The sequence below is a fragment of the Pseudophryne corroboree genome, chromosome 3 (assembly GCF_028390025.1).
Source record: "Pseudophryne corroboree isolate aPseCor3 chromosome 3, aPseCor3.hap2, whole genome shotgun sequence".
NCBI classification, from domain to species: domain Eukaryota; kingdom Metazoa; phylum Chordata; class Amphibia; order Anura; family Myobatrachidae; genus Pseudophryne; species Pseudophryne corroboree.
The window spans coordinates 795,853,114-795,880,854 of NC_086446.1; the positions used below are offsets into that span (position 1 = coordinate 795,853,114).

A 27,741-nucleotide genomic window follows, 5' to 3' on the forward strand; every position below is an offset into this window, starting at 1 on the left:
GCCTGATGGTGCTGTCCTCCACCTCCCGGGGTGCCGTCAATAGAACTCATAGCAACCAGTCACCTTCTATACTTTTCATGGACTGTGCTGCGTAAATTACAGTTAGGAGCTGATTAGTTGGTTTTGGCACCTTCTCCACTTTATCTTTCTCCAAGGCTTGAGACATCTGCCCCCCAAATGCTGATTTTCCTTTATTTATCTTTCTTTTCTCTTTTCTCTAGATGCGGTGACCATGGAAAGTATTATAAAGGTTGAGCCAGAGCCTGAGGGGGACAGTATGAGCCTTCAGAGAACTTTACAATCTACCTGTCAAGGTCCAAAACCAGGAGGCCATTATGAGGCACCTATGGAAACGAAGGCTGAACTACCGGGTGACCTGCAGCACCAAATAATGACTAGTGATAACAGCGCATCTCCCGGTAATAGAGAAATGAGTGGCCAAGGATCACCTGACCCTGCGCCATCCTATGCTAACACAGACCAGCAACCGGAGGTGGTCAATGTACCCATAGAGACAGTCACACAGGACAGACATGCGGACAGTGATAAGAGACATCTGAGTAAGGAGGAGAAAGTGAGAGACACGAAGGAGCCTGGGTGCCAGGAAACGTCCAGTGATGAATGGGAGACCGCCAGTGAGGACAGTGCTGCGTTTGAGGAAAATGTTGATATTACAGTGGGAAATGCAAATGGAACGCAACAGTGTGACCGCAAACGACACAGTACCGACCAGGGGAAGACAGATGGTCCCTTGCAGAAAGAGATTTCTAGAGAAAATATCGACAGTAAAGAGACATTCAGTGAGATTAGGCCTTGTGATACCAAAGCTTCTGGTGAGGAGGCTCCTGGTAGTGAGGCCATAAGTAAAGAGAGTGGGCCTCATGGTAAGGACACCATAGGTGAGGAGGCTGGCCCTCATTGTAAAGACACTGCACATGAGGAGTCTGGGCCTCATGGTAAGGAGACCGTCCATGTGGAGGCTGGGCCTCATAGTACTGAAACTGCAAGTAAGGGAAGTGGACCTCATGGTAATGAGATCATTGGTGAGGAGCCTAGGCCTCATGGTAATGAGACTGTAAGTGAGAAGCTTGTTTCTCATGGTAACGAGACCATTGGTGACGAGCCTAGGCCTCATGGTAACGAGACTATTAGTGAGAAGCTTGTTTCTCATAATAACGAGACCGTTGGTGAGGAGCCTAGGCCTCATGGTAACAAGACCGTTAGTGAGGAGCCTGGGCCTTATGGTGAAGAGACCGTTGGTGAGGAGCCTGGGCTTCATGGTAAAGAGACCATTGGTGAGGAGCCTGGGCCTCATGGTAAAGAGACTGTTAGCGAGGAGACTGGGTCTCAAGGTAAGGACACCGTTAGACAGGAGACTGAGGAGACGCAGCCTGACCATAGTGACACAGTCGGTGATGAGTTACATGCTGACCATAGAGAGACAGTCGCTGAGGGGACACAGTGTGACCATAGAGAGACAGTTGCTAATGAGGTACATGCTGACCATAGAGAGACAGTCGCTGAGGGGACACAATCTGACCTTAGAGATATGGTTGCTGAGGAGCCACAGACTGACTGTAATGAGACAGTTGCTGTGGAGGCACAGGCTGACTGTAATGAGACAGTTGCTGTGGAGGCACAGGCTGACTGTAATGAGACAGTTGCTGTGGAGGCACAGGCTGACTGTAATGAGACAGTTGCTGTGGAGGCACAGGCTGACCGTAATGAGACAGTTGCTGTGGAGGCACAGGCTGACTGTAATGAGACAGTTGCTGTGGAGGCACAGGCTGACCATAAGGAGGCAGTTGCTGAGGAGGCACAGGCTGACCATAAGGAGGCAGTTGCTGTGGAGGCACAGGCTGACCATAAGGAGGCAGTTGCTGAGGAGGCACAGGCTGACCATAAAGACACTAAGGAGATGATAGCTAACCATAGAGCGAAAGATACTGAGATTGAACAAACTGACTGTAGAGTGACAGTAGATGAAGAGATACAGGCTGACCATAGAGAGTCTGACCACAGAGAGACTGTCACTCAGGAGACACCTGCTGACCACAGAGAGACTTTCACTCAGGAGACACCTGCTGACCACAGAGAGACTGTCACTCAGGAGACACAGGCTGACTATAAAGTAACAGATGCTAAGGAGGCATCAGTCAATATTATAGAGACCGGTGCTGAAGAGACACAAGCTGACCATAGAGAGACCACTCCAGAGGACACACTGGCTGTCCTTAGAGCGAGTGCTGCTGAAGGTAGAAAGACTGTAGCTGAGGATACACAAGCTGAGGGTAGAGAGACTGTCACTGGGGATATACAGAATGACCGTAGAGAGAATGTCACTGAAATTAATGTACAAGAGATATACAAGCCTGAAGGTAAAGAGACTCATGAAGGGAAGGGAGAGCTGCAGAATGAGGACATTATCTTCATAGATGGTATCATAATTGAGCCATCCAGTGAAGATAGGGTCATAGTGAATAAAAGCACAAAAGAGACATGCAATGAGGAAGAAGCATCAGAAAATCCCAGTGGCCACTCTAGTGAGACTCCAGAAATGACTGATGTAAATAACAGTGACCCGGTGAAAGAGACATCAGATGGAAAGGGACCAAGTGGGACTATAGAGACTACATCTATAGAAAGTGAGAAACAACTGGAGAATCGTGGAGGCACTAAAGCATGTGAGAAGACCAAGTTAGAGACCAGCCAGGGGCTTTCTGGGGTCCTTCTCATGATGGCCAATCATGGCCTTACACTTGATGAAGAGGACTCATATAAAGACTATGAAACCGACAAAGGATTCCAAGAGGCTACTAGTGGGCTGTTCCTATTTGGAGCATTGATTAATGATGAAGAAGGACAGACAGACAAGGTGATATGTTTTGATGATATTGCAACCAATGAAAACTCTATAGTGCTGTCAGAGTCTGAGTATGTTAGGTCCAAAGATCTTCCAGGTGAATCATCCGATACCCTGCACCAAAACGAGATTCTCATTCTACATGAACAAGTGGAACATGATGTCCACAGTACATTAGCTTATAGCCAGGACTTCAATGAGCCCAACCTTCAGCAGATAGACTCAACATGTATAGAACAAAGCACAAACATCAAAGACCCCTCCAGCTTCCAAAAACATATAGCAGATGATCCAGAGCCACGCCAGGAAGACCTACAGGCAACGGATATTGTGGTCACTCTAAACAGACCAAGTTCTTCATATTTGGGTGAAAATCCTCAAGAACTGGATGAACCCGACTGCTATAGCAAAGACTTATATCCTTCTATGACCTTCAAAGACCTAAAAAATGAGGATGGAAGTATAGCCAAGCTTCTCTCGCTAGACACGGCACAAAGTTCATCAATGGAGAACACACGCACAAGCATAGGAGATGGAGAACTGACTACTGAGCAAGAATCATCTGAAAGTTTGCTAACGGAGCTGCCAGCAGTAACCTCTTCAAAAGACAGGAGTTTTTCACCTGGACATCCAATGATTGCTCATGATCAAGACACAATGGCATCTGATCCAGTAATTGGTATAGAGGCAGCGGAAAGCTCACAAATTTATAAAACTGATAACTTTCCGAGTCCCAATCATTGGGGAATTGCCAGCACGCTGCAGGGTGATCCCTACTATGAGGTGTCTTCTGGTGGTAGATTGCAGAGTGACCTCTTTACCACTTCCCTCACCGCTATCTCACCTCAAACATTTACTACAGATGAAACTGTGGATCCTAAAAGAGATTCTTCTTTCAATCCAATATCTGATGGAAACGTAAGTAGCACCAGCATTGAGGAAGAAGCATCAAAAAGGAAATACACTTTCTTCCCAACTCAGATATTTAACCCCATCCTGTTGCTCAGTGGCAGCCCAGAAGGATCTGGTTTCTACCAAGATGAGACTCTTGTACCAACCAAAGGAGAAGAGACCTATCACAGCCACTTACGCCCACCCCCTCATGAAAACCAGGTCCCTCTTAGAGGTAGCCAATTTGACAACATAACTGGGAAATATGACAGTTCCCCCATAAATCCTGAGGAAACATCTAACACCAACCCATCAATGGCCCATCCAGCTGCCCCATTGTGGCTTCCTCCCCGCCGCTCACGTCACTTAGAAGACTCTGGTGGGGCAAAACAGTTTAAAGCAATCAGAACCCCAGAAAATCCTCTGGTAAGAAGAGCCACCATTAGACACAAGAGGAATTCTCAGGCAGGCGATAAGAGATTCTCTGTGATGAACTTACCTGGAATCCCACAGCACGGGCACTTGGAGGAGCCCAGAAGTCAACTGCAAAAGAACGCACAATTGGCAGGCACCAATGCCCAAATGGCACTGCAAAATAGGCAACTGCCTCGCCAGCAGAATATATCTGAAGACAAGCAAGAAATTGCTCAACCCAGAAACAGAGCTTCCATGGACAGATTGACTGGTAAGTGCGGGGGTGAAGTTCTCTAGCTCTGCTCTTCTAGAAATGTCACTTTTGAGTAGACTGTATACGTGACCTACAAGTTCATAAGTATCATTATTATATTTATGATGTTAGCTATTGTAGTCTGACATTACCCATCCCCCATTTCTATTGTAGTGTAGAACCACTGTTGGTGGAAGTGGGCGATGGTCTATCAGACAGGTCTAGCTAGCAGGAATAATCGCTTCTTTTACAGGGGGAGATGCGTCAAATCTTGGAGAGAAATAAAGAAACAACCAACCAGCTCCTAGCTGTCATTTTTCACACACAGGGCCTAATTCTGATTTGTAAGAAATTGCACGGCTGCGGGAAGTGCAGAGATGCGGCTGTGCAATACCGTACAAATAAAATGTGAATGCAGCAGGAGGCGTCTGAGGGAGATAGCCGCCCCCTGCCAGCATCAGGACTGTTGCGTCATCGGATTACCACCGCGACCAGTTGCCGCTTCTACCTGCTGTCTCGAGTGGGGCTGCCATTGGAAGCACTCTCCGCCGATCACAGTCCCGCATTTGATTAGCAGATAAAGCTTCCAGCAGGATGCCGCTGCGATCATTGAGGGCTCACTGGTGGCAGATTTTTACTGGAGGGGGGGGGCTGCAGCCCATAGGTATACTCCACCACTGATTGTGAACATCCGTCGCAAATCGCGATGGTAGCAGCTCTCTGTCAGTCTGTGTAAGCCGAAGCTTACTCGGACTGGCCATCAGATCCGATCAGCTGGGTCCAGGAAGTGTGCGCAGACCCTGGGCCCAGAATATCTACAAAATGAGGACTACTTGCCCCCAGTTTTTGTAAAATGTACCTGGTGGCCGCCCCCTCAAACACTGCAGCATGTCATAGGGGTAAGCTAAGGGGGGCTGCGAATCAGGCCCACAGTCTGTAAAATGACAGTTAGAAGCTGATTGGTCAGTACTTTATCTCTCACAAAGCTTTGATAAATCTCCCCCACCATGTGCAGCACTGATTCCACAGTATGCAGCCATGACGTAGGGCCCAGCTGCGGCCTTGTGTACAGAACAAGGCATACTGCAGGCATGCAGCATTGCTCCCTGTGGTCTCCACCGTCAACTGCCTTGTAGGAGATGCACAAATTAATATGCGTCACTAACGCCGGTCTGAGCTTTTATTACCCACAGAGACGGCAGCAGATTTGCATATTGGGCTTGCTGAGACATATTATTTTTGTATTCAAATATGTCATCATCTGAGAGGTGAACAATGATCTTAAAAACCAGGCAAACCAGTTGGTGGGACAGGAAAGACCATCGCCCCCTTATAACGCCTGTATGCCAGGGGTTACTTCCAGTGCTTCACAGTTGTTATGTACTTATTGCAGTATAATTCTAAAGGATTATTACAGCTAAAATACAAGGTACAAGCTACCAATAACTTCCAGAAATCTGTATGTAAATATTCCAAAGGTTATGAGAACTTGTCAGGGGTTTCCTGTGTACGTTAAGCTTCCTATTCATCTTTAGACACCCCCCAACCCCCCCATTTACCTTATAATGGTAGGGGCCACAACTTTGGAATGTCTGCCACTTCTCCGATGTTGCTTCCTATACTATTACTTTGTACTGGTGACCTGTACTGGTTTGCTAGTGGAACTGGTGCCGAAGCAAAGATGGCTTCAACCACTGACCCAAATGTCCGGAAGCTCCTGATTGGGTCTCTCAGTCCAATCAGGAGCAAGGTGTCATTTGAATCAGTGTCGGATTCACTTCCCCGCCTGTCGTTCTTGGTGTCGTTTGTACAAGCGAGCTCGGGAAAGTTGTACAGATATGGGGCAGGGAGAGACGCTGATGGGAGGCCTTCTGTGCACAAGGCTACAACTGGTAGGGTAACATAGGGTGTGTTTGATGCTCATTAGTTATGTCAGGCTGTGGTATATATCACTTATTCTTTACATTTGTGAATGTTGCCTGATGTCATTTTCCATAGTTGTACTTGTAAAATGTCAGGTCTGTGAAATGACAGCGGATTGGTTGCTTTGGGTAACGTCTGCACTTTATCTCTCTCCAAGGCTCAGTTTGGCCAAAGTCTCGCTGCCTTTGGAAGATGACCAAGCACAAAAACTGATTTAAAATGACATAGGATTTGACGGCAAATGAGAACCATTTGGCCCATCCAGTCTGCCCTTGTCTATTATTGGGACATCATGATCATGTTCAGCCCACGTCTTAGAGACAACCAGAATAAGTGCTTGTTATTGGAAAATGTTGTGTGAAGGCGGGTGTCCCTTTACAGGCCTGGGGACCCTCTGCACCAGCCCACATACATGTGGAACAGCTGATTAAACCATCACGCTAACTGTATATGTACATTAGCTCCCTTCATAGGTGTGCGCAGCTAATTTTATTAGGGGGTGCACCCCCGGAGGGGCATGTCTAGCACTGCCTTTTGAAGGCGTGTCTAGCACCACCCATAGACATGTCTAGAACTATTTTACATTCTCTCAGTAAAATCACATGGCTTAATCTAATTTCTCCGTAATAATAAAGTAGATATACTGCAATACACCCCAGAGAAAAAATAATGAAATATAATGGTGCGACCACCAGGCAGTACTGACGGTCTACTACGGCATAACCCTGAGTGCTAGCTGCCGCTGTACCCTATTCACTGCTTACACTTCCACAATCCATCCCTGACCCAGTGGCGGAACTAGAGAGTGATGGGCCTCGGTGCATATGCATTCCCCTCCCCAGCCCCACCCACCACTTGCACCCCCTAGCAGCACTACACCCTAATTTTGAGTGGGCCACTCTGAAAAGTACGGGAGATTTATTGAGCCAAATGGGAGGCGATCACAAGACCGCCTGTCGGAAAACCGGCGCCACAGGCTTTTCTCCCTCTGTGAGTGTGCACGACACCCATAGAGGGAGAATAGATCCTTTGGTGAGCGTAGCGAGCCTGCAAGGGGCTTTCTAGCGCTCACCCCGCTGCAGGCATACTGGTGGTCAGTATCCTGCTTTCGGGATAACAGCCGGGATCCCGGCCTCCGGTAAGAGGTATGTATTCTGGAACGAACATTTCCATTCTAAGATAACATAAGTAGGTTTATAATATACACGTGCCATCAGAGCCGCATGTGCCTCTTTCTATGCCAACAGACCCCTCCTCTGCAGGACCCAGCATTTGTCACAAATGTTCCCATGCTCACCAGCTACTAGCCAGTAGTACCCCTTATTCACATTATGAGTCAAAATTCACATTATGCCACACAGTATGAGCCGAAATTCACATTACGCCACACAGTATGAGCCGAAATTCACATTACGCCACACGGCATGAGCCGAAATTCACTTTTTGACATACAGTATGAACTGAAATTAACGTTATGCCACACAGTATTATCCAAAACTCACGTTATGTCACACAGTATGAGCTGGAATTCACATTATGGCAAACTGTATGCCCCCAGCAGTGTCAGATACACATAATACCCCAGTAGTGCTCACCGTTATTATAAAAGTATAACACATTATTAATAATAAATATTTTGAGGGATATAAATAATCCATAGTAATAAAAAAAAATCTAAATGTAACATATTAAACAGAGCTGTCTCAGTGACGCACTGACAGAGAGCGTGTGTCTTAAGGCCCATACACACTGGGCGATTGTGAGCTGAGAGCAGGTCACTTTTGGTGTGTTGACCTGCTTTCAGCTCAAAACCGCCCAGTGTGTATGCCCCGGCGATGAGCGCTGATGCGCGCCTACCAGCAGATGAACAGTGCGGTGGACGGCTTTCCATAGCGTCCTGTTATGGAAAGCCATGCACCCCCACTGACATTGCTGGGCGATTTTCAGCCCAGCGATGTCAGCGATCATCCCTGTGCATACACGCTGGGCAGAAACGTCCAGTGTGTATGCACCTATATACTCTCTGCTGAGTGCTGAACTGTCTCAGGCTCGCTCAGCTGTGTCCTACACTTCAGCGGCCGCTCCGATTCCTCCTGAGAGGAACGCTACCTGGGCTGGGCCTGTGAAGTTGGCGTGGCTGGCGGCAGCAGTTACAGGACAGTGAGGACACAGCGCAGAGGCAAACACATATATATATATATATATATATATATATATATCACATAGTACACATAAACACACACAGCATACATACACATACACACACACACAGTAAACTCACATAATAGTGTACATACACATAAATGATATACTTACATACATAAACACACATAGCAGGAGTACACAACATGCATACATACAGTACACACGTACACTAGTAAACAGATACACAGCTGACACCATAGTATACATTCTGTAGTGTACACACACATCTCTTTCACAAAAAACACAGCCACTATAATTGCATACAGACACTGCCAGCCCCTGCCGAGTCAGCGAGAGCCCGCCCGGCCAGCATCTTTAATCAAAGACACCCGCGTACCGATCTCCCCCCACTGGACCCGCCACTGCCGCCGTCCACCCCCATGAGAAGGAAGGAGCTGCTCTCACTTACCCCCTTGCGTGTGCGTTGCCGCAGAAAAAGACTGAAGAGCGGGGCGGGAGGCGGCGCTTGACATCAGTCACCCGCTGGGCTGCCATTCGTGACACCAGCATGTGCCTCTATTTACTATATTGTCCATGGCGGCGGCGGGCGCAGGGCCGTCTTTTCGTATGGGCTCAATGGGCTCTTGCCCAAGGGCCCCAGGAGTTAAAGGGCCCTAGGCTGATAGCTGAGGGTCCCCTCTTTCCAGGGGTACCAGATTTTTTAAAATCGGCCCAGGGGAACCGGAGATATCCGACTTCAAAGCAGTGGTCCCAATCCAAGCCTGTTAATTGTTCTTCCCAGCCAGATATCTCGGGTTCTGGCTGACTTAGAGTTTTTCTGAGGGTACACTCCAAAAGCTGGGACTCTCCCCTCTCAGTGGACACTGGCATCTTGTCTCTACTATGCCCAGAACCAGAAATATCAGCCTTCAAGCTGCTGGTCCCTGCTCCAGCTCCAAACGCCTAATATGCAGTTTTATATATTTGTTGGTGGATTGCTCTAGTTCCTGAAGTCTGATTCCCAAGTCCCCAGTATCTCCTGAAAGGTGGGACTCTAGTTTTTTTTATCCCATTAAAGCTAACAAAACTATTTCCAGGAACTGGAGATATCTGCAGTAAAGCAAGCTGCCCTGACCCCCGGAAAATTATGAATATTAAGCCCACTCCACTATCCACCCCTCCCCTCTGTATTAAACACCCCATACCACCCTGGAAGTTATGTTCCAGGGCCCCTTCATTCAGCACAATGTCCCCTTCTACAGTTTAGTGTTCTCCTTCCCGCCCCATTTGTGCAGTAAAGGCAGAGCCGGCCCTAGGCATAGGCAAACTAGGCAATTGCCTAGGGCATTTGGTGTGCCTAGGGGCACCAGCAGCTTCTGTTGATTAAAATGATATGTGGCATGCCTATATTCTGTGTGTAGCATTTCGTAAGCAGATACAGCCACAGTCACACACAGTATATAGGCATGCCGCATATCATTTTAATCAGCAGAATCTGCTTGTGCATCCTAGCCACATAGCAATGCAAATAAGATGCATTTTCATCATAAAAAGGCTCCCGACTTTAGTAGTGCTTCCATGTGACTCACGCCAGGCATCTCCTGCTGCATGGCGCATTGAGGCAAGATTAATGAGGACACATCTGTATCCAAGCAGAGCTGGTTGTGCAATAGTGTTCAGCATAAGGGGCATTATGCATGTCATGTGTATAAGGGCATTAATAATGTGCGGCATATGTGTAAGGGACATTGGGGGTAATTCTGAGTTGATCGCATTAGCAATTTTGTTAGCAGTTGGGCAAAACCATGTGCACTGCAGGGGGGTCAGATATAACATGTGCAGAGAGAGTTAGATGTGGGTGGGGTGTGTTCAAACTGAAATATAAATTGCAGTGTAAAAATAAAGCAGCCAGTATTTACCCTGCACAGAAACATAATAACCCACCCAAATCTAACTCTCTCTGCAAATGTTATATCTGCCCCCCTGCAGTGCACATGGTTTTGCCCAATTGCTAACAAACTTGCTGCTGCGATCAACTCAGAATTACCCCCATTATGTGTATAAGGGCAATAATAGTGTGTGTCATATGTGTAAGGGGCATTACTGTGTGGTATTATGTGTAGAAAGGCATTACTAATGTGTGGCATTATGTGTATACCGTGCTCTACTGTGTGTAGTTACTTATAGAGAGGGCACTACTGTGTGGTCTAATGTGAATAAAGAGCAATATGGTGTGGTGTAATGTGAATAAGAAGCAATTCAGTGTGATGTAATGTGAATAAGGGGCACTACTGTGAGGAGTAACGTTAATAAGGTAAAGTGGTACTACTGTGTGATATAACGTGAATTAGGGACACCATCACATGATAAAATGTGAATAAAGTTGCAGTATTGTGTGGCGTAATTTGAATTGGGGGTACTATTGTGTGGCCATGCCTCTTGCCAGCAAAAACACACCTTTATTGAGCTGTATGCCAAATGTGCGCACTGTTCCTATTTAAAATATAGGGGTAGGAACAACAACATAAGGACTGCTATGGGTGAGGGGTGATGGTGCTGGGAAAGGGGTGCAGGGTCATATTCGGAACTAGCGGTAGTGCTAGGGGGCACCAGCCAAAATCTTGCCTAGGGCATCATATTGGTTAGGGCCGGCTCTGAGTAAAGGAGTAATTAGCAGAAATGATTTTTCCAGGTCCTACATGCTGAGCGAAAGATAGAACCCCCCTACCCCCCGCGGAACATCAAAGATGCCGCTGATAGCACCCCCCACCCCTACTGCTGGTGGGTGGGTAGGGGCCCCAGTGCATTGCTGTGCCCAGGGGCCTACACTGCTGTTAAGACGGCTCTGGGCGGGCGCAGCGGCAGCTTTCAGTGACAGACTCATGATTAACACAGGCGTGGAGTGCGGGGGGGGGGGGTGCCAGACATTAGGGGGTGCCTGTGCGCACCAGGCACCCCCCGTGCACACGCCTATGGCTCCCTTCACTACACACGCCATGTATTTAGATGCGGTGGGTTGGTGCTGGTCCCCCTGACCCAGGGGCCTGTGTGCTCCACACCCCCTGCACCCATTAAAGATACGTCACTGCCCAAACACTCCAGGTTACATGTGGGGTGACTTCAAGGTTCTAGGCTACGTTGTTATTTTAGGCTAACGTTGAAATCGATGAAGCAAAATGTGCAGTGAATATTTCTCATCATTTTATTTGGGAGGCAAACACCCGCTGGAGCCGAAATTCTGCAATTCCCGTCCGACGAGAACAGGGCACTTACACTTTTGCAACACCCACATTTGTGCCTCCTTATAGCATCACCGGTACTGGTTATTCACAAAATGTACCAGCACTTTATGGCCGTTCCTCTGTATTATCCGGAGATTGGGGATTAAGTCACTGACTGTAAGATCCTCTTCTTGCCGGACACCGCACCAAGCAAGATATTAGTGACTAAGGCGTCTATTTACTAAGCCTTGGAGAGAGATAAAGTGGACGGAGATAAAGTACCAGCCAATCAGCTCCTAACAGTCATGTTACAGGCTGTGTTTGAAAAATGACAGGAGCTGATTGGTTGAGACTTTGCAGAGCCGGCCCTAACCAATATGATGCCCTAGGCAAGATTTTGGCTGGTGCCCCCTAGCACCACCGCTGGTTCCGCCTCTAACCTTGCACCTCTTTCCCAGCACCATTACCCCCCACCCATAGCAGTCCTTATTTTGGTGTTTGTACCCCCTATATTTTAAATAGGAACAGTTCACACATTTGGCGCACAGCCCAAAAAGGGGTGTGTTTTTGCTGGCAAGGGGCATGGCCACACAATAGTAACCCCAATTCCAATTACGCTACACAGTACTGCAACTTTATTCACATTTGATCATGCGATAGTGTCCATAATTCATATTACATCCCACAGTAGTATCACTTTACCTTATAAACATTACTCCTCACAGTAGAGCCCCTTATTCACATTACATCACACTGAATTGCTCCTTATTCACATTACACCACACCCTATTGCTCTTTATTCACATTAGATGACACAGTAGTGCCCTTTCTATACGCAACGCCACATAGTAGAGCACCTTATACACATAATGCCACATATTAGTAATGCATTTATACACCTAATTCCACACAGTAATGCCCCTTACACATATGAGACACCTTATTAATGTCCTTATAAACATAATGTGCCTTAAAAATTATGACAACCTTTATTAATGCCCTTTTACACATAACGTCCCTTACATATATGCCGCACATTATTAATGTACTTATACACATAATGACACACACAGTGCTCCCTACACATTTGCTGCACATTATGAGTGCCCCTACACACATAATGACACGCATACAGTAGTATCCTGTTACACATATGCCGCACATTATTAATGCCCTTATACACATAATGACACACATAGTGCCCCTTACACATATGTTGCACATTATTAATGCATTTTTACATGACACACATAATGTTCCTTACACATATTCTGAACACTACTGCACAACCAACCCACTCACATGCACACAGCACTCACACTGCCACTAACACTGTGACCTCTGCCTCTGCTTGGATACAGATGTGTCCTCCTAAATCTTGCCTCAATCGTAACGTCGGGCATCTTTTTTTTAATGAAAATACGTCTTATTTGCATTGCTATGTGGCTAGGGTGCACAAGCAGCTTCTGCTTATTAAAATGATATGCAGCATGCCAATACACTGTGTGAGACTGAGGCTGTATCTGCATATCAAATGCTACACACAGGATATAGGCATGCCGCATATCATTTTAATCAGCAGAAGCTGCTGATGCCCCTAGGCATATCAAATGCCCTAGGCAATTGCCTAGTTTGCCTATGCCTATGGCCGGCTCTGAGACTTTGGGGTAAATGTATGAAGCAGTGATGAGAGTGGAGAAGTGAGCCTGTGGAGGAGTCGCCCATGGCAACCAATCAGCTGCTCCGTACAATTGTATAGTAGTATGCAAATTATAAATGTTACTTCAATGCTGATTGGTTGCCATGGGCAACTTCTCCACTGGCTCACTTCTCCACACTTATCACTGTTTCATACATTTACCCCTCTATCTCCGTCCACTTTATCTCCATCGAAGGCTTTTAGTACATAGACCTGTAAAGCAGTCAGGGCCGGCTGCATGCCGGGAATTGTGCAGCGTGTAGCAGATTACGGCTGTACACTAACGCAGTGATAATATTATACAGAAGATGTGTGACTGTCTATAGACAGATGTTTTATGTTGCTGCAGAGGAAGATGAATCCGCCGAGCAGAAGACTTCCAGACACCCAGAATCCGTAATTCTAAGGTCAGTCCAGAGACGTTCTGCCAAATGACGTGTGTTATATATATTCATATGTATGTCTGAGCACAGTGTCAGACTGGGGCATGATGGGCCCACCGGGGGAATGCAGTGGTAGGGGCCTTTGTTTAAGGGTGTGGCCAGTCTCCAGAGGGGGTGTGGCCAGCCACCACAGAGGTTTGGCTAACCATTAGAGCAGAGGTTCTCTAACTCTGTCCTCGGGGGCCCACACAGTGCATGTTTTGCAGGTCTCCTCACAGAATCGCAAGTGAAATAATTAGCTCCACCTGTGGACCTTTTAAAATGTGTCAGTGAGTAATTAATACACCTGTGCACCTGCTGGGTTACCTGCAAAACATGCACTGTGTGGGGTCCCGAGGACCGAGTTTGAGAACCTCTGCATTAGAGAGTACACGAGCACCTTGTTAAATATATCTAAGTGCATGCATGACAATGTACCAGGTTAATAACAGCAATGCACTGTAGGAAATACACCATAGTCCTGTGCAGTATAATGTAACATATATATAATGTATAATTCAAGTGCACAGTCTGGAACCTGTTTACTAGAGGAGGTGGGGGCTTGGGCAGTAGGGCCCACCGGGTGTTTCCCCTGTGGGCCAGTCCAACCCTGTCTGAGCATGTGTATAGGTGTGCATGTTTGTATATACATATGTACGTATGTATGAGCACTGCTATATATGTGTGTGTATGAAATATATACAGTGTGTGTGTGTGTGTGTGTGTGTGTGTATGTATGTATGTATGTGTGTATATATATATATATATATATATATATATATATATAATATGTGTGTGTGTATATATATATATATATATATATATATATATATATATATATATATATATATATATAATATGTGTATATATATATATATATATATATATATATATATAGATGGCAATTGAAGAATGGAGAATTTGCACCTGTTGGTCACAGGAGGTATTGCAGCAACCGCACACGAATGGCCTCAGTAGCGCAGGCAGCAGAGATTTTACAGCTTTGACTGGCAAAAGGGTTCCCCATGCTAAACATGACGGGGGTAGATGCAGAGTTTCTACAGGGGTCGTTTCCAAATGCTTGATTTTAAGGCCCCCGTACATCAGCAATCGATTGGGGCAATTTGCTGTTTTGCAGGCGATTGTGCAAATAAATCTGCAATGTATGGGGTTCACAGATCGCGGATTCAAACCAAAAATCGATCGGGATTGTTAAATCAGGTTGTCCAGCGTGTTGGATTTCACAGATGACATGGGGCTGTAGATTACTAGTGTATGGTAACAACCAGCAGATCTGCAGACTGTTTCTACTAAAGGTGGGTACACACTGGCCGATATATTGTGGGTCCAACCGCCAGTGTGTACGGGCGATACTTCTGTGAAATCCGTCATTCACAGACATATCAGCATAGCAGACGGCAAATATATCTACCGATATATTGGCGCATCGCTGTGTGTGTATGGGCGACCAGCCGGCCGCCCGTACACATGCTGCGGCGTCCGGCGGTGATTGACAGCTGAACTGGGCTGGCGTGTGTACACGGCCGCCCAGTTCATGACGTCAGTCCCCGATGGATCAGGCAGTGTTTATGCACAGCACACTGCCCGATCCGTCCATAGATGGATATATCTGCCGATCAATTGATCTGCAGATATATCTATCAGTGTGTATCCACCTTAACTGATGAGCTGCTCAAGATTGGCAGATCTGTAATTGCTGAGAATGATCCGCAAATCACTGACACACATCTGTAATGTATAATATCTGTAATGTATATTATCTGTAATGTGTGGGTGCAGATTGGAGGATTGGGGAATCTTCACATCTGGAGAAAAAAAAATCTCATAATCTGCAGATTGTTTTATTGTGATTGCTGATGTATGGGGGCCCTTTAAAATAGAGTGTGGCCAACCTGCGGAGAGGGCATAATTAGCACTTAACCAGCTATGGTCTGCCTCATACAAATTGCATTGAATGTGATACTTAAGACTTCTACAGGACTAGCAATCACCTACATCTCCTAGTTGGTGCACATGTGTATTCATTACATGCTGACACATTTTAAAAGATTCAGAGTTGGTGCCAATCAATTAATATGGGATACTGAGGAGATCCTTAAAACATACAGCTGAAGTTAAATCATAAGAATACCATTGCTATTGTTATCATGGTGTGAGCTGAATGAAGGAGGGGGGGTTCCAGGCGATTGGAAACCCCCCTGCATTTACCTATAAATGGGGAGGCCTATTTCACACGGATTGTGCAATTACTGCCGCAGTCTTCCATCTCAGAATAGTGTCTGCAATAGCAGGAATTATTCAATGGAAAAAAAAATCATTTTGATTGCACCATATTTGGCATATATATTTTTTTTTTTTTTTACATTCGAATAGTTGCATGAATATATATATATATATATATATATATATATATATATATATATATATATATATATATATATATATATATATATATATATACTGTATTGTGCATGCGTGAGACAGACATCCGCGTCACAGACCGGCCAAGCGAAGCAGGCAAGCGGTATTATGTCTGTTATTGCTAATATGACTCCGCTAATCTGCCAATATTGATGCATTTTACCAAGGAAATAGCAGATTTTCCATTCATGGGATAAGCTGCGATAGACAATCTGTGTTTTAGACGCAGATTAATGAATACTGTAGACCACCTATAGATTTGTCATCCATGTGCCCATAATTACTGCCTCGCAGCACTGTGGAATTGTCTCGGTTGTAAGAAGGTAGGTATCTGCGCAAATGGGCTTAAGGGGATCGGAAACATAGATGGGCACACTGGCCTACAGTAGCTGTGGTGGGTGCGTCAAGTGAAAAGACTAACGCCAAAGCTACTCGATCACATGACATTGGGGGTAATTCCACGTTGATCGCAGCAGGAAATTTTTTAGCAATTGGGCAAAACCATGTGCACTGCAGGGGGGGCAGATATAACATGTGCAGAGAGAGTTAGATTTGGGTGTGGTGTGTTCAATCTGCAATCTAATTTGCAGTGTAAAAATAAAGCAGCCAGTATTGACCCTGCACAGAAATAAAATAACCCACCCAAATCTAACTCTCTCTGCAAATGTTATATCTGCCACACCTGCAGTGCACATGGTTTTGCCCAATTGCTAACAAACTTGCTGCTGCGATCAACTCAGAATTACCCCCATTGTGCTAAGCTTTTTTTTTTTTTTTTTTACCTCCGACAGTATCCTTTCAGTACAACAGGGATAAGACTGTTTTCTATTTAAAAAAAAAAGAAAAAAGTTTGCTTTCTACTTTAATTAACAGTCTAACTTTTTGGCTTAATTTCTTTTTAAAGGACGAAGCGCGCCCAGGTCCCTCCCCCATCTTCAGATTCATCATACAGTATTCGCCGACGCTACTCCACACTGATAAACTCCTGTAAGTGGTGCTGACATCTGACACAGAAGACCTCAAATAGCTACTGTATACATAAGGGGCAATTTGCACTGATATTATTTGACATACATCTTGTAGTAGTGTGTGTGAGCTGAGCAAAAACATTATGTACAATAATCCCCACCTAATTTAAATGTGATTTATACCTCCACAAGACTTTAACTAGTTAGGTTGGCCATGTGTTCCCGCAATATTTACTAAACACAGTGTTCTAGATTTCTATCCCAATTCTGTGCTTTTCAGAAAGAAAGTAGTACCTTCCAGCTCTGTACTGCTACCGTAGTAAACTTACCTTTAAACTAGTAATTTATTAAAGGTAGAGGTCACAGTGGAATATAGTCACACATACATGGTAAGCAACTTGCCTTTTGGGGGTTTTCTGTGCTTTTCAGCCATGTGTTTAATGTTTATATCACTAGGCAAATGTGTTCATATCGCTTTCCATAAGAGCTAAAACAGCTCTGCTGTGCTCCCTGCACTGGATGATTTGTAAAGAAGCTTTATGTGTAGTGTAGAGTAATGACAATAATCTCATTGTGATATACAAATCTGACCAAAAATCATGGAAAAGTAACTAAAATAAAATAGTACATCAAGGAAAAGTAGCAGTGACCATTTGCAAGCCAGTATACTAAAGTAGTAGTGCCGCTTATGCATTTTCCTTACCTGTCCTGCTATAAATCAATGACTTTGTTTTGTTTTTTTTCAAAAACTCTCTGGAAGTCAACCAAATATGGCTGCCGCAGGTTCACAGCACTCTGTATGTTGAGGGGGAAGGATGTTACATTGCACAGAGCAGACAAAGCATCATGGGCATGTGTATTAATAATTGTGGCATTACAACAGACCTTTTAATTTTGTATTAAAAGTCTCCCCGCTATGTACTTACTATAACTCGCAGGGCCAGTAGTAGCAATCACAGCCATCCCTGCAAGTTACATCATGGCCACATCGGAGCCTGCCCATGCGTACAGCGGCAGTTTCCTGGAGCCGGGCAGAGCCTGCAGGAGAGGGATTGTAAGGGATCGTAAGATCCCTTTCCTGCAAGAAGGCCTCCATTATAGACATAAAGCGGTTTAAAGAAACTTGCAAAATGTATTGTTTATGCTACTGCACAGGGGGGCACTGTGCACCTCTCAGCCAGGGACGGATTCAGGAGGGGGAGCGATCAGTGCGATCACTAACCCCCCCTACAGGCAGAGGAGACTGCTGTATGTGCACAGTATGGGTGTATATAACAAGCTGTGATATTCATTTATATTTTATTTTATTTGTTATACTAAATAATCACACAGCAAGTTACTGAATAAATTTATTAATCCTAATTCTGTTCCCTTCTGATGTGATTTCAAAGTTCTGATTTGTCCTGGGACATTACAATACGATTTAAAGGGGACGTCCGCCTCTATAGAGTTGTATTGTGCAGACTCACTGAATGTGAGTTCTCTCTCAATACAAAGTCTCCCTTTACCCGAGCTTTGTCAATGAAATGCAATTTTTGTTTTACTCCTCTGTCTCAATTTATTGGAATGCAGTTCCCTACTTTTATCCGGCAGTTATCCCTGTTTCATCTACACTATAGTGCTGCCTCTAAATCTGCCTCTATCCCCCCTCAGCCAACCTACTGTACCAAGAATACAGTGACGTCGCCCTCAACCAGGAGATCCAAAGGCAGAAACCGGGTCACTCCCCTGCAGAAGAAAAGGATCCCGGCTCCCCGAGACTTCGCAGGCGGATCCTGTCCTCCCAGGACTCTTACCTGCAGCGCCTGTCCATCTCCTCCGCCGACTCCCTGTGGCAGGACATCCCCAAGATCCGGGATAGTTCCATCTTTCTGTCCATGACCCGAGAGGAGCAGAAGCTGCAGGAGGTTAGTGGGCCAGTGACGGAGCACGGGAGAGGTCTCATTGTCTGGAAATGATCACCATCCAAACATCTTAGGGTTGACCATTGACCATCGTTGGATAGCAACCACCAGTGGTTTCCTCTCAATGGTCAGTGGAGGGGTCAGAAACTCTGTTCTGTATTGCGCATTGAAGCCTTGAAAAGTGGAGAGTGATAAACTTCCAGCCAACCAGCTCCTGTCATTTTTCAAACATGGCCTGTGACATGGCAGTTAGGTGCTGATTGGCTGATACTTTATCACTCTCCAGTTTATCCATTTTTAAAGGTTAGTACATCTGGCCCATAGTGTTCATTCATTTGCACAATGGGCAGGCCTGAACCAGTAATGGTATTATCCCTGATGGCTAAAAATCATTAACCATCGATGGACAACCCTAATACATCTACATCAGAAGAAGGGCGATTCTTCACTTAGTGAATTTCAAATAACATCGGCAGGGCGACTTAGTTAACTACATTTTTTTTTTTTATGGGTTAAGTACATAAGTAAGGACAAATAAAATAAAAAAGTGCACTCTAGATGGGTGTGGTATGCGTGACCGGCAGTGAGGAGACCGCCGGTCAGCATACCGACGCCGGCAGCGGAATGCCAGCGCGGGGGACGAGGACACGGATGGAATGCCAGCAGGGGGTGAATGCACTAAGCCTCTTGCGGGCTCACTGCACTCGCCACAGGTTCTATTCCCACTCTATGGGGGTTGTGGGTATAGTCCCTGCTGGTCGGCATGACAACCATCGAGATTGTGCATGGGCGGGACTCAGGCCGGTATTGTGCGCGGCGGTCTCCTGACTGCCGGTCGCATAACTGCAACCCCTTTAGATATATGTGAATTTTCTGCTCTCGAGTGCCGTGCACACTTTTTGGATTTTGGAATAAAAATTTCAGGTCCGTTCATCTTCTTTACAGTTTTTACAAAGAGGAAAAAGTTCAAGTTAGGTTTCTCGTAGTTATTCATTTGTTGGGACCTTTCCCTGCAGTTTCCCTTGTACAGCGCCACACAGTATTTTCCCCTATCGGCAGATTTTAGAACTTTGGCCCAAATGTATTAAGCTTTAAAAAGTGATGAAGTGGAGATGGATAAAGAGAGAGAAAGTACCAGCCAATCAGCTCATAACTGTCATTTTTCGAACACAGCCTGTTACATGGCAGTTTGGAGCTGATTGGCTGGTACTTTATCACTCTTTATCCGTCTCCACTTCATCACTTTTAAGGCGTAATACATTTGGGCCTTTCATTTTTATTTTTCACGGAATCCTCCATTCCTTATATAGTATACACACTAAATTTACTGCCCTTCCTATTATTCGTGTTATATAATTGTATTTTTATAGACTACCTAATAAAAGTCCTATCTGTGACCCCAACAAGTTGTAAGAATGCAATAAATAATGGTATACTAAAAAAATTGACCTCACGTTAACATGAACTGGGCAGAAATGCTGACTTGTTACAATTGTATACATCCAATGATGTTGTTTTAAGCAAGCGGTAACTATTATTGCACCAAAGTTTTCTCTCTCGCTCGCTCTCTCTCTCTCTCTCTCTCTCTCTCTCCCCCCCCCTCTCTCTCTCTCTCTCTCTCTCTCTCACACACACATCTTTCTCTCTTGCGCTCTCTCTCTCTCTTTCATCTCTCTCTCATCTTTCTCTTGCTCTCTCTCATTTCTCTCTCTCTCTCTCTCTCTCTCTCTCTCTCCCCCCTCTCTCTTTCTCTCTTTCATCTCTCTCTCTCACACACATCTTTCTCTCTTGCGCGCTCTCTCTCTCTCTCTCTCTCTCTCTCTCTTTCATCTCTCTCTCATCTTTCTCTTGCTCTCTCTCATTTCTCTCTCTCTCTCTCATTTCTCTCTCTCTCTCCCTCTCTCTCTCTCTCTCTCTCTAACTCTCTCTAACTCTCTCTCTCTCTCTCTCTCTCTCTCTCCCTCCCCCTCTCTCTCTCTCTCTCTCTCTCTCTCTCTCTCTCTCCCTCCCCCCTCTCTCTCTCTCTCTCTCTCTCTCTCTCTCTCTCTAACTCTCTCTCTCTCTAACTCTCTCTCTAACTCTCCCTCTCTCTAACTCTCTCTCTCTCTCTCCCTCTCTCGCTCTCTCTCTCTCCTCTCTTTCTCACTTTCCTCTCTCTCCGTTCATTTTTGTGTGTCAGTTGAGTTCCATGCTTTGATCTGTGGGATTTCTCAGCTTTGTCTGATGTCTCTCTCGCTCTCAGGCTAAGTTTGAGCTCATCATGTCCGAGGCCCTCTACCTGCGCAGTCTGAATATCGCAGTCGATCACTTTCAGCGCAGCCCGGAACTCCAAGAGGTTGTGGGTGCCCAGGACCGTCAGTGGCTGTTCTCCCGCCTGTCAGAAGTCCGTGACGCCAGCTCTGAGTGAGTGATCTGCAGCCTTTGGCTACAGTTTTGGTATTGGCCTCAATCACATGAAACTAGATTACTTTTTAAGAAACTGTTTCACAGTAATTTGGCCTCTGGGTGGCGCTGCTTTGTTGATGTTTCTCACTAGCTCCTGTGTTTGTATTTGGCCCTGGAATGATATGTCTCCATTGTCACTGTATAATTATTAGTGTAGACTCCTCGACTTCCTTCATTTACTTTATTGTTCAACTTCGGCTTCATTGTTTACGCTCTATCCTCCATACACCCTCCATTCTAATTTTGCCTCTCCGTCTACCCACAGACTCAACCATTTCCTCTCACCCGCCCTAACACCTACCATGTATCCTTGTCTTCTGATTTACCAGCCTTACCCCCCACCTGGCCTCTTTTTCCACCTCCCTTTTCCAGCTGTGCCTCCTCACTCCTCCTCTTCTACCTCCCCTTTCATCTTCTGACCCCCCTCACAATGTTACGCACTCCCTACCTCTTCTCTCTCCTTCTCCCCTCACCCACTATTCAGCCCCTATGCCAAATTTCTCCTTACCTCCTGCTCCCAAATTCACCTCCTCACATCTCTTCTGCTCCTTGTCCCTGGACCCATCCTGCCCTCCACCTCCCAACATCTCTTTTCTCTGCCCCTGGGCCGCATCCTCTCCCCACACTCTGATCTTGCCCATATCCCTAACCCATATGTTGTCCTCTTTATGCATCACTAATCTTACAACCGCATTCCCTCCCTACCTTGTCCCCATGACCCTGGAAATGGCTGATCTGTCTGCAATAAGCTGGCAACCATCCATGACCTATTTATCTCCAAGTCCCTTAACCTCCTTTCCATTGCTGAAACGTGGCACTCCTTCTCTGACAACACCTATTCCAGCACTGTTTTCTACAGAGCCTACTCCGTCATCCACTCCACCAGACCTGGTAACCACCCAGGTCATGTCATGGACAGCCTTCTATCTTCCAGCTGCACCTGCTGGGACATTCTCTGGGAATCCTCCCACTCATTCTACTCCTTTGTGGTGAATGCTAATAATCTTTTTTTTTTTTTCCCCTGTCCACCTTTAACCTGTGTTCTCTGCTGCCCACCAACCTCACTTGACAACTTTAAAGCCTGTATTCCCCTCTTCCTGTCTTTGGAATCCTGGACAATTCCAACATACCCACTGGCAACCCCTCTAACTAAATTGAACACCTGTAGAGGGAGTCTCACTCATCCCTCCTCCTACAACTCCACCCTCTCCCTTTCAAAACAAACCTTTGTCAAGTCTTTTATTTACAAATCTCCAAAATCCTGGAATTTCTTCACAACTACAATTTAATCTGATTTGAAATAGCCTGTCAGGCTCCTCCCTCACTATATTTTCTACGGTCCCCCTTCTGGACCTCTTGGCAGGCTTTGACAACATGGACCATCGATCTTTGCTGCATTCATATCATTATTGAACTTCATAGTCCTGCCTGTTGAAAGTGGAGTGCACAGCTGCACACACTTCACGTTGCTGCTACTCTGGGGAAGCTTCATTCCCTGTACCAAGATGGCCACCAAGGCTACTACAGGGCATGTGCGGGGCCATCTTGGAACTGTGTGAGAAGTGCCACAGTGGGAGACAATGGTCTTCCACTTACCCCCAGTAAGACCTGTCATTACCTCCATTACAACTGCTGTTCTATCATCCTGCACTGTTACCCAGTACCTACAGATGTGTCCTCTCTTCATTTGGGTTCCACAATACTCCATCCTTAGCACCTTCTCATTTTAGGTCTACAGTACTACCTCTACACCAATGACACCCAACTATATTCCCCCCCCCCCCCCCCTTCCTCTTGACCTCACTCACTCCCTCTCTTCTCTCTCAGACTTCCAGGTGTGTCTCCTACATCTCCAGCTGGATGTCCCAATACTTTCTCAATCTAAGTATGTCCAAAACAGAACTCCTTGTCTTTGGTCCCTCTCGAGTCTGCACCCCTCTCTGCTGTACCCCTCCTCTAACACTCTTGACACCAGTTACAGCACAATAACCTCAACTCTTGAAATTCACTGCCTGAGCATTGTTCTTTCTTCCCTTCACTCTCCACATCCTGTCCCTCTCCTTCTTCTGTCTTTAACATTGACAAAGCAGCATCAGGATTAGACCCATCCTCTCTACTGATTCTTGCAAAACACTAATCTACTTGCCCTGAATGTCAACTATTTTTCCTCCCTCTTACAACCTCTTTTCTCTTCATTCTATCCTCTTCTTCCTCACAAGCTGCTCTGATTCTACTTCCTTCCTTTACCAGTTCCTCTACTCAGTCCGTACAGAATCCAATTCAAATCCCTCAATATCACCTGAAAATCTCTTGCCCTCTTCTCTCTGCGCTACATCTGCAACCTTATTGTGCACCACAATCCTGCTTCATTTCCACCCTTCTCGCCCGCTCTTGCTTCAAATCATCGATGGTTTATGGTCAATGTTGAATACTTTTGCCATTGATGGGGAAGAACCAGATGGTTTTATGCCATCAATTGTATAACCACCTGATGATGTTGTTTTTGTTCTACTGAGTGCTGGTATGGGCATAGCTCCGCTACCTGACATCCATAAAGCCCTGCCCCTGGGTTCTTATTGGCCCACAGGCCAGTAGGTGAAAGTACAGGGATGACCATCTGTTTGTGAAAGCATCGATGGTCATCTATTGCATAGTATCACCATTGATGGTGCCATCCATGGTAGGCACACCGATGGCCATCCCTTCTGCTTCCTCTGCTCAGCAAGCAACCAATGTCTCTCCTTCCATCTGATGACCATTTCTCATTGAAGCCTTCAAGACCTTCTCCCTCACTGCTCCCCCTCTCTGCCATGTTATCACTCACTGTATCAGACTGTCCCCCAGCCTCCAATGCTTCAAATGCTGCTTCAAAACTCACGTGTTCAGCAAAGCCTATCAGACCACCGCCTAGCCCCTCCCTGCTGCCCCCTTGCTTGCTTCACCCCCTAGATCTTCCCCTGTAGGATGTAAGGTCTCATGAACAGGTTCGCGTCTTCCTCTTCTTATAATGCTCCTTCTACGTCTGATTTTCCTTTATCTGGCGATGCTACTTTCCCAGGTCTACTCTTGGTTTCCTTGGATTGCCTTCCTTTGCATTGTTAACCTTTTTGAATCACTACTTGTGTTGTGTTACCCTCTTTCTTTCTGTACTGTTGGTACTATGTAAGTTACATGACTTGTGTCTGCCCTGTTTGTAGTACTGCTTTGTACTGTGCTCTATAGTGAATGTAACTTTTTCTTTAAAGCTGGCCATACACCTAAAGATTTATTGTCCGATCTGGCTGGTTGGAATGAAAATTTGGTAATGAATGAGAGCAAATGACAATTGACCATTTGCTCCTATATGCCGTAAAACTGACAAAAATGGTTGTTCTGACAAATTGATTTATCTCCCTCTTACCAGTTTCCTCTTTGACTTGGAAGAAGAATTTGAGAGCAACATGTACAACTTCCAGGTGTGCGACGTGGTGATAAGTCACGAGCAGGATTTCCGCAGGGTCTACCTGCCGTACGTCACCAACCAGAGCTACCAAGACCGGACCTTCCAGAGGCTGATGTAAGGAGACCTGTCCTATCCATGTAATAACTCACCTGTTATAATAAATCCAGGGCCTGGGGTTCCTCAGTGCAGAGCATGTCCTGAGACATCGGGCTGTATAGTCATTTTGCTGTATTTTCTCCATGTTGAAGCGTGCCAGGCAATGAGCTTGTCTTTGTGTGGTAGGAGCGACAATCCGAAGTTTCAGCAAGTCCTGGCCAAACTGGAAAGTGACCCCGTGTGCCAGAGGTTGAGCCTGAAATCCTTCCTCATACTCCCCTTCCAGCGGATCACCCGTCTCCGCCTGCTCCTACAGGTAACTTCTCCCACCATCATTACTCACCTGTTGTATGTAGAGTCTGGTGGCGCGTTTCGCCAATTTGCTCAGTAACCATCAAATTGCCCAACCAGATCTCCATGGTCGATATTGCTGGTCTTCATCCTAGTGCTGTGTCATTGGCAGGCTGTATATCATGGCAGGTGTATGTGATGTTTGGGGAGGTTTTCCAGACCTCACCTGACACCTGTGTCCATATAAATGGCTGTCACCTGGGCCACCTCAACGTTCAATAACTCTCCAATTGTCCTCCTCTGATTTTCTCCCCACCTATAGAACATATTGAAGAGATCAGCGCCAGGATCTACTGAGGAGACACAAGCCACCGAAGCGCACAATGCGCTGGAGAAGGTAAAACAATATGGCGGATTCTGTCAGAGATGACCTATGATGTTGCCTTGGGCTGTATTTAGGATTATTCTTCTCTGTGCTTCTTCTTCTTTACTGTTATGTCAACATTTTCTCAATCCCTTGTCTAATGCTTTGGCGATTAAGGCATGTGTGTGGCTTCATTGGAGAATATGCGTTGTGTAGTCCTTGGTGGGTCTTGGGTCTCTAAATCAACATCATTTTAATTTTGAGTTCATTTAATTTTTTTTCTTTCATGTTGTTATTATTATACAGTAGATCAAGGGGTATATTCAATTGAAGTCAAAAGCTGCCGTCTGTCGGAAAGACGCAGTTTTCGACTTTTTTAGGTCAGGAAGGGTTCCAACCTATTCAATATATCCCAAAATGATCCGACAAGTCGGGGAAATCGACTTGTCTGAAAGCACGTGGATCGGCGGAATAGCTGCCGATCCGCGTGCTTCTGTCGGAAACAGGACCAAATCTGACAGAATTTGGTCCCCTTTCCGACCATCTCAATCCGACTTTAAAAAAAATCAGATTGAGATGAGGGACATTGAGGGAGCTGAGAGGAGGAATAGGGGGAGAGCAGCGGCTACAGATAAGCATATGCAGGAGGATTTGTCACAGCCGCCGCTCAGGGGGGGGTGCAGATGTAACATGTGCAGAGAGAGTTAGATTTGGGTAGGTTATTTTGTTTCTGTGCAGGGTAAATTCTGGCTGCTTTATTTTTACACTGCAATTTAGATTTCCGTTTGAACACACCCCACCCAAATCTAACTCTCTCTGCACAGGTTACATCTGCCCCACCTGCAGTGCACATGGTTTTGCCCAACTGCTAATAAATTTGCTGCTGAAATCAACTCTGAATTACCCCCTAAAGCTTTATTACAGTATATCATGGATTGTAAAATATTGCTTTAAATATAACTTGCAAGTAGAGAATAGCATTTTCTATACAGAACACAAGGCTATGATCTGGGGTGTCGGTCCATCTTGCACAAACCGGGACCAAACCATTTCCAGAAAGGGTGTGGCACAAAATGTCATCATTCTGAATGTAAATCTTCCAAAAACAAATCTTCAAGTCCCGGCACTGTGCCTAGAAATGTATGGAATTTTGGCAACAGTTTGTAGAATTTTAATAGATGCTATTTCACACTCCTAATTCACCATAAGATACACTGTGGAAATGTTTAGGCATTTATGCTATAAGGGCAGGAAAGAAACAAAAAAAATTCCAGGAACTTCTAGTGTCTTAATCACAGTTTAAGCTACTTGTTACCCCCCCCCCAATCCCTCTTTGATCAATCTGCGTTCTTTGATCAATCTGCGTTTGCCTAGACTTACCTTAGAGCCGCCCCGACTATGTATAGATTAGTCACTGGTAGATACAGTACTTGAAAACAAGCTGAACATGGTTCACAGTTATGATCTGACGTTTGCGGCTCACATTTGGAAGAATTAACAACATAGTCAAAATGCTGATTTGGCTACTGGCCCGACTCCCTCCCAGTCCAGCCATATAGTGACTTTTTGTGTTTCCTATTATTTAAATAATTAATTAATTAAAAATGAAAACAAAATATGTTTCTAACTTGCAAACAGTTGAGTCCAGTGCTGAAAGTAGGGTGGTACGGAGTACCATTAAGAAATATGCTGGTGGTACTCCGTACCACCGGCCCATTGCTGGGGCATAATGTGTGTGTGTGTGTGTGTGTGTGTGTGTGTGTGTGTGTGTGTGTGTGTGTGTGTGTGTCATAAAATGGTGTCGGTGGCATAATATGTAATAGACATTACGGTGTGTGGTATAATGTGTAATGGGCATTATGGTGTCTGGCATAATGTGTAAGGGGCATTACGGTTTGTGGCATAATGTGGCTATGCCCCTATTGTCATATAGCCACTCCCCTAGTTTCATGTGACCC

General features: G+C 45.6%; 1 protein-coding gene across 3 annotated transcripts in view; it reads left to right on the top strand.

Annotated features, from left to right (window-relative positions):
* LOC135056899 (uncharacterized) overlaps nucleotides 1–27,741 on the top strand; it is a 77,190-nt gene that overhangs the window by 21,741 nt on the left and 27,708 nt on the right. For all 3 annotated transcript variants that reach the window (XM_063962651.1, XM_063962653.1, XM_063962654.1), the window contains exons 2-9: nucleotides 222–4,439; nucleotides 13,759–13,816; nucleotides 17,178–17,260; nucleotides 18,895–19,148; nucleotides 21,388–21,548; nucleotides 24,994–25,146; nucleotides 25,315–25,444; nucleotides 25,742–25,816. In XM_063962651.1, coding sequence (XP_063818721.1) covers nucleotides 222–4,439; nucleotides 13,759–13,816; nucleotides 17,178–17,260; nucleotides 18,895–19,148; nucleotides 21,388–21,548; nucleotides 24,994–25,146; nucleotides 25,315–25,444; nucleotides 25,742–25,816 — 5,132 coding nt within the window. The remainder of the gene's footprint in view (nucleotides 1–221; nucleotides 4,440–13,758; nucleotides 13,817–17,177; nucleotides 17,261–18,894; nucleotides 19,149–21,387; nucleotides 21,549–24,993; nucleotides 25,147–25,314; nucleotides 25,445–25,741; nucleotides 25,817–27,741) is intronic.